This window comes from Conger conger, chromosome 18, assembly GCF_963514075.1.
Source record: "Conger conger chromosome 18, fConCon1.1, whole genome shotgun sequence".
NCBI classification, from domain to species: Eukaryota; Metazoa; Chordata; class Actinopteri; order Anguilliformes; family Congridae; genus Conger; species Conger conger.
The window spans coordinates 11,400,840-11,408,168 of record NC_083777.1 but is presented as its reverse complement, the minus strand read 5'-3'; the positions used below and the strand labels follow the sequence as shown (position 1 = coordinate 11,408,168).

The window sequence follows — 7,329 nt, the reverse complement described above, 5'->3', positions numbered from 1 at the left end:
AAAAAAATGTTTTTTATATTTTAAATGCCCTTAATATGCCTTGGAATTGAGAAAGGCAGTGAATGTTCAGTGTTAAAATGGTTATACTGTTCTTAAAAAATTTTAGTAGTGTCAGTAGTGAGTCATTTGGTCTCAGCTGTTGCACTTGACAACATTTGGGTAATGGCAGTCACTTTCCAAAAATTGGGAAACCATTGTTGCGCTCCCTTTCTATACAGTCCGCTAGAAATTCCAGACGCTTCTTGTCAAAAGGGGAGCCCAGGAGATTTTGGGTGGGGATGAAAAAGTTGGGGAGCTGCGCCTGCCTCAGATGTCCCACAAAGTCTTCCAGGAGCTGCTGAAAGCAGTCGCTCAGGCCGGCCATGTCCCAGTCGCTGTCGGCGGGCCTGGCGGCACAGGCGTGGAGCAGCGTGGTCTTGCACAGGTAGGAGAAGAACTTGGACAGCTCTTTCGGGTGCTTCTCCTTTAGCTGGTGCAGGAGGTACTTCAGCAGCTTCAGGCAGGGCTTTCTGGGTAAAAAAGCGCACATTAAGCATGTTCAACTGACACGTTCGCTTTATAATGGTTTGCGATGTATGAAGTAAAGCGTATTCATTTGAATCGGAAAAACATGAATTACATTACATTATTGGCATTTGGCAGACGCTCTTATCCAGAGTGACGTACAGTTGATTTGACTAAACAGGAGACAATCCTCCCCTGGAGCAATGCGGGGTTAAGGGCCTTTCTCAAGGGCCCAACGGCTGTGCGGATCTTATTGTGGCTATACCGGGATTAGAACCACCGACTTTGCGTGTCCCAGTCATGTACCTTAACCACTATGTTACAGGCCGCCCCCAATGGCTAGGGTGGAGTTTTGTTTTGACTTAATAATAGTTATAATAATAATAATAATAATACAACAATAAAATAAATAAATCCTTCTCGTACTGTGGTACAGTTTCTGTTCTTTTGGCTCTACTCCAGCACATTGGATTTAAAATTAAGTGATTAATGTAAGGTTAAAGTGTAGATGAAGGGCTTTACAGTGAATTGTTCCGTTGTCCAAATACTTAGGGACTGCACTATATATGGTCAAATGCATCACAATCCATCCCCTAATATTCCTTGGAGCCAATCTAAAATGGTAAATGGCTGGTATTTATATAGCGCTTTTATATTTAGGGCTTAGGTGTGTGTCCCCGCCCCCGGTTTCGGTTTCTGTTATGAGAGAAATGAAAGCATCATGTTGGGCGGATCCCCAGGGGAGATTTTCCCTGTGTGGAAATCCCGGCTGTAGCACGGGTCTACCTGCAGCATTTCATTCCAGCGGACTCGCAGCACGTCTTAGCTTGGCCATGGTTAATCAGAATGCCCTTTTCCACATGTGAGAAGGAGATCCTCCAGGCATCTGCAAAGCACAAATACCTTGTATATAGGGTCATTTTTACCGACCTCAGCATACAAGTGCCGAGATTCTCATTTTCTTTTGCCTGGCCACACTCATTAGTTATTTAGGTGACGACTACATCGATTAGAGGACAATTAAGGGGACAATCCCCCTGGTGCAATGTGGAGTTAAGGGCCTGCTCAAGGCGACACCAGGGCTTGAACCACCGATCTCCCATGTCCGAGTCATGTACCTTAGCCATTGCCTGTCCACTAGTAAAAGTATTGTAAGTAATATCCCTCACCATCCCTGCTCCTTTCTTCAGTTTCAAATCCTAAACATTACATTAGGTCTGTAGTTTTTGTCTCATCAAGAGAACAATGGTGTGTGTGCCTGACTCAGTTGGCTAATAGAACAGAACCAAGAATAGACAAGCTACCCGAGTATGCCACCTGGCTGACACAGAAAATGTGCTTGGTAAAACTATTTTTCCATGCATTTTACCCACTTTTCACAAAAATATTATTTCCTCCTCTTCACATTTAATGGTACAAAGTTAACATTCAGGCATATTATTTTACATAATGTAAATATGCCATTATAAATTATAGATGTATTTAAACCTGCAATTTGGAACATGTTGGTTAAAAGTAGGGCAGTCAGGGTTAAATGGTGAAGAACATTTCATCACATTTGGCACCCCATATACCAGAAACATGTTTACACAAACCAATCAAGTAGACCCCAGTTTTGTATCCATCAATTTCATATTTGAGGTGACCTTAAGTATCAAACTATTTTGCCACATACCTTTGGCACTTACTCCGTCCCTTTCTTCATTTCCTTTGCCTGTGTATTTCGGGACCAAGTAGAATGGTTTCGACTTGTAATCTTTCTTCACTTTGGTGCCGAGCCAGGAGTCAATTTGAAAACCATCCTTGGTAAATTCTGGCCATGAACTGTGAACTTCGAGACTCAGGACAATGTCCAGTCCTATCTCCATGTCATCCTGCATTACCAGGAGTGTCACTGCTGGACAGCCTGCCTTTTTCCTCTCCACCCTCACACCTGGAATACATAGAGAAAGTTAAATTTAGGTGCCTGTAGGGCCATTCCTTTGTTTTTGCAATACACTGAATACATTTGTGGTTGAGATAAAAATATGAGCATGAGACAAGAGTATAGAATTTCAGCTTTTATTTCCTGGTATGTACACCTATATGTGTTAAACTACTTAGAACATAGCACCTTTGGTATCACACCACCCAATTTTTGAGGAGGTGAAATGCATGCTCAATTGGTTTGGTGATTGACTTTGCCAGTCTAAAACCTTCCATTTTTCTCCCGAATGAAGTCTTTGTTTTGTTGGCAGTGTGTTTGGGTCATTGTCTTCCTGCATGAGGAAGTTCCCCCAAATTAGTTTGGACGCAATTCTCCGTAAATTGGCAGACAGAATTTTTTTAATTAATCCTAATACTACCATGAGTTCATCAATAAAGATTAGTGAGCCCACTCCAGAAATGGCACTTCTTGCACCATGCCTTACAGATGAGCTTGTATGTTGGATCATCAAGCAGATCGCTTCTTTCTCCACACTTTGGCCTTTCCATCACTTTGGTACATCTCTGTACCTCTTTGCAAATTATAACCTCGCCTTCCGCTTCTTACTAGTGATGAGTGGTTTGCATCTTGTGGTATAGCCTCTATATTGCTGCTCTCTTAAGTCATTTTCGAAAGGTTGATTGTGATACCTTCACCCCTGCCCTGTGGAGATGGTGATGTCACTGACTGATGTTTTTCGTTTTTTCTCAACAGCTTTCAATGTTTCTGTCATCAACTGCTCTTTTCCTTGACCGAGCTGTTTGATGTTCATTGCTCAGTATGCCAGTTTTTTCAGGAAATTCCCAGTTGTGGTACAAGCAATCCTCAATGCTTGTGCAATGGATTTCCCCTCTTTTCTAAGCTTCAAAATGGCTTGCTTTTATCCCAAAGATATCTCTTGTTATCTTTTCTAACAGAAACCAATCAAACTAACAGGACACATCTGGGCAACAAAAAAACACTTGTCAGTCACATGTTCCAGTACTTTTGCTCCAATAACAATGGGGTGGTCTGATAGAAAAGGTGATATGTTTTAAGTTGTTTAACTTATACCATGAAATACCATGAAATATAAGCTGAAATTCAGATCTGTCATAGCATGTACATCTTTTGACCTCAAACTCAATTGTCTTCAGTGTATAGCAAAGACAAAGGAATTGACCATGCTGTTCCAATACTTTTTGAGTGGACTGTATAATCAGACAATCTACAGCTAAGAAATGTGCTGACTGGACGGGTTGCATAACCCCGTTGTATGTTATGTATGAGAGAACTGAGTCACTAAAGTAGCTTATGTCTGCCTACTTTATTAGAACTGAATCATTTTGAAAAATGAACTTACCCTGGGTGGACTCGACAGCTTTCTTGACATGCTCTCTGAACTCGTGCAACATTTTACTTGCTGAAAGGGTATTGTCCTCTTGCAGAAAGCACCGCAGAGGGTTTTTACTGGGTGTCCTTTTTAATGCCACGCTGTAGAAGGCGCCCTCTTCGTCGAATTGCTGCAGCACCACTCTGTCGACTCGTACAGCCAACATCACATCGAACTCGTCAGGCTCAGAAATCTGTAAAAGTATGTGACGCAAAACATTTCGGAAGAATTTACTCATACTTTGAACTGCTAACGGCTCAAGCAGTCAGATTTTTCCAGGGACCTCAAGGTCTTGCGCAAGGAATAGTTCGGACAGCGATTTTACGCGGCGCGGAACTGGCAGGGACTGCATTCGCGCTTTTTTAACATGCGTAAGTACATTCTTATTGTAAGCTATCCTGTAGCTATATTCCTTGACGAGTTTGGCAAAAAATAATTCAAGTAAGGTATGCTCTGATTATGCAACTTTTACGTAATGGTAAAAATTGGCAAAGGAAAAACATTTAGAACTATTGTGTCATGTGCCTTCATATACAGTAGCACATAGGCCTACATGTGTTACTCTCGTCAAGTGTATGCCATATTAATGCCATATCTCGCTAAGCCATTAGAAGTAGCTTGATTGGCTATCCGGTACATTTGGATATGAAAGTTGACGGACGCGCATTTTTGTTCTCTCTTCAATAACATATTTATGCATTTCATAATATGTTACCTCAACATTTAAGACACACATCAATGAAACATCTCTGCTGCGTCTTGATGTGCCTGGCGCGCGATTTAAAACGGCGTATCATCAGATGTGATATAAAATACAATCCGTGATTGTTCGTGACTTTAATGATATTTCATCATAGTTTTGTTAATAGCGTATAATGTACAATGCTTAACGCGTTAAATGTGAAATCGTAGCCTACCTTAACATTCTCGTAGTAGCTTCCAGTGCACAGTTTTTCCACGTCGCGAAAATATTCAGACTTCTCCTTCATATGTTTGATAATTATGTTCACAATAAGGTTAATAATACTCGAGGAATCTGACTTTGCACTCGTCTTGATCTTAAGCTTGTCAAGTGTTGATAGAAGGACCTTATTAGCAGATGCGTAATCTTTCGCAGATGCGTAATCTTTCGCAGATGCGCGTTCATCCAGACGGGAACAACTAGTTTTCTTGTCCAATTTCGCCTTTTGGCTTTCGGCTCGTCTGGGCCTTTGGGGTGATAATGCACAAACGTTGGATCCCGCTTTACCAGAAGCACGTGAACTTGTTTTCTTGGTGTCGGCAGTATCCTTGCATTCCGGCGTATTTTTTGCCAGTTCCATTTTCTGTTTTGGTTTTACGTCTCCGTTGCAATTGGGAGATGTCGATCCACCAAAAGCGGAGTCAGTCGCATCAGAAGTAGCTGAACATTTTTTCTTCGTCTTTGTAATATGCGCCTGTCCACTCGCGCCTCTGGGTTTACTGGATCTCTCCTCGGAATTGATCTTCGCTTTGGTACCAGGAGGAGGACTTTGCTTTTCCTTTTCCCTTGCGCCCCTGGGACTACGGACTCTTGGCACAGCCTTGCTCTTAGCTTTGGCATCAGGAGGAGGACTTTGCTTTCCTCGACTCTTCGAGCGGCTGTGCGACTCATCTAGACTTGCCTGTTCCCGTGTACTCTTACCATTGCCTGCTCTTCCTCTCCCTGTCATACTGGAAGTCCCGTCAGCAAACAATTGCGCGCATAAAGGCGGAAGCCGCGTATTAATACAGGACTCAGCTGACGTCACGTATTTCAAGCGGGAAAAATGTAATTAACTCCGCATGTATACCTGCAACAATTGCATGAGTCATGCTTTCAAGTCTCCTCTCTTGGGTTAAGGAGAATCGCGTCATGTCTAAATGGTTATCTGAAGCTGCTTCAGAACACGAGATGTTTACAGATACAGAAAGGGTACAAGATAATAACTTTTATAGTAAATATATATTTTTTGTAAGTATTTGAGTTTATAGTAAGCACAAGGTAGTACAAACCAAAAATTGTGACTTGAGGTCTTTAATTCAGACTAAATATAATTCAACTCGATAGTGAAGATAGTGATATTGGCTTTATCCAGCTAATGAGCAAAACGACCATTCTGAAGCGCCAACCAGTTCACCTAATGTTGACAATTTAAAATTCAGAATATTTTAGAAACCACACTTCCTATGGTTTGGCCTGAGACAAGCAGCATACTAAGCTGCGTGAAGTTGGCAAATGTTGCTGGCCACAATTGGAGACTTCCGGTTCGCATTTATCAAAATAAAAGTTCGGTGAATAAAATTATTTATGAACTGTAATTTTGTCCATTTTAATAGTTAAATTAATACAGTTGGATATGATTGTGATGTATTTGCAGAGAATATAAAATTGTGCACAAATTTAAATAAAAACTGTTTGCCACCTGTTGTTGCTGTCTGTCAGGTGTGGTATGGGCATGCATTGCCATAGACTGTCAGTTGCCACCCAACTCATTTCCATAGCTGATAACTCAAAAACTATAAATTGTTTCAAAATGAAAGGGGTATACATTTGTTAGCTGGACCCATATCTTTAATATTAAACAGTCCTTTCTGTGAAATCCTGTTCCGAGCAATTGTTGCTGTGTTTCTAGTGTGGGGTGGCCATACGTTGCTATTGACTGTCAGTTGCCACCCAACTCATTTGTATAGCTGATAACTCAAAAACTATAAATTGTTTCAAAATGAAAGGGGGTATACATTTGTTAGCTGGACCCATATCTTTAATATTAAACAGTCCTTTCTGTGAAATCCTGTTCACAGCAATTGTTGCTGTGTGTCAGGTGCAGGGTGGGCATTGCTATAGACTGTCAATTCACAAGCTGCTCATTATAGACCTATATACCCAGGGATAAACCCAAACCATGCAACTTTACAATGAAATTAAAGTCAAATCAACTTTATTTGTGTTGCACATTTCACGCTATATTTGTCAGTACATGCTTTAGAGCAGTGCTTCTCAACCAGGAATTTATTAATTGATTTATTTAATTCAGGGCATTTTTGGTGGTATGATTGGTTCAGTTATTAAATTAGTTGTTTCAGTTTCTGGTTACAACAAAAACCTTCCAGCAAGACTAGAGTTGAGAAACACAGCTTTAGAGCAAGCCCCAGCCTTTCCCCCCACAAAAGCAGGCCTAGGGCAACAGTGGCAAGGAAAAACTTCCAAGGTGGAGAAGGAAGAAACCTTGGGAGGAACCAGACTTAAGTGGGGGGGCCCATCCTCCTCTGGCTGGCTTACGGGTGACAATGATGGTCAGATAACACAATTGTGGTGGCTACCTAACAACAAAAAATAGCCACCAGAGGGAACTTTGTTTTCTTGTCGGCATTTCCAACGCGTGTTACAAAAATGAGGTCTGCCATGTGTCCACGTTTTGCCATTTATTTACATATGGATCGAACACTACCACATTACCAACACGACAGTCTCTTGCACCCACGGTTG

The 7,329-nt window shown here is 41.5% G+C and overlaps 1 protein-coding gene across 1 annotated transcript; it reads right to left on the bottom strand.

Annotated features, from left to right (window-relative positions):
• Positions 1-30: 30 nt before the first annotated feature.
• cgasa (cyclic GMP-AMP synthase a) lies at positions 31-5,540 on the bottom strand. The gene is made up of 5 exons (XM_061228538.1): positions 4,760-5,540; positions 3,813-4,035; positions 2,180-2,437; positions 1,291-1,390; positions 31-509 (listed from the first exon to the last, which is right to left on the bottom strand). Exons 1-5 carry the CDS (start codon positions 5,531-5,533, stop codon positions 170-172), a joined length of 1,695 nt encoding a protein of 564 aa, XP_061084522.1. The 5' UTR covers positions 5,534-5,540; the 3' UTR covers positions 31-169.
• Between the last annotated feature and the right edge of the window lie 1,789 nt (positions 5,541-7,329).

Excerpts from the sequence above, each read along its gene's own strand:
- cgasa (XM_061228538.1), bottom strand. The coding sequence starts at position 5,533 with ATGACAGGGAGAGGAAGAGCAGGCAATGGTAAGAGTACACGGGAACAG. Across the intron at positions 1,391-2,179 it reads GGACGGAGTAAGTGCCAAAG|ATGCCTGGAGGATCTCCTTC; the intron begins GTATGTGGCAAA and ends TGTGCTTTGCAG. Across the intron at positions 510-1,290 it reads GCTGGAATGAAATGCTGCAG|AAAGCCCTGCCTGAAGCTGC; the intron begins GTAGACCCGTGC and ends TTTTTTACCCAG.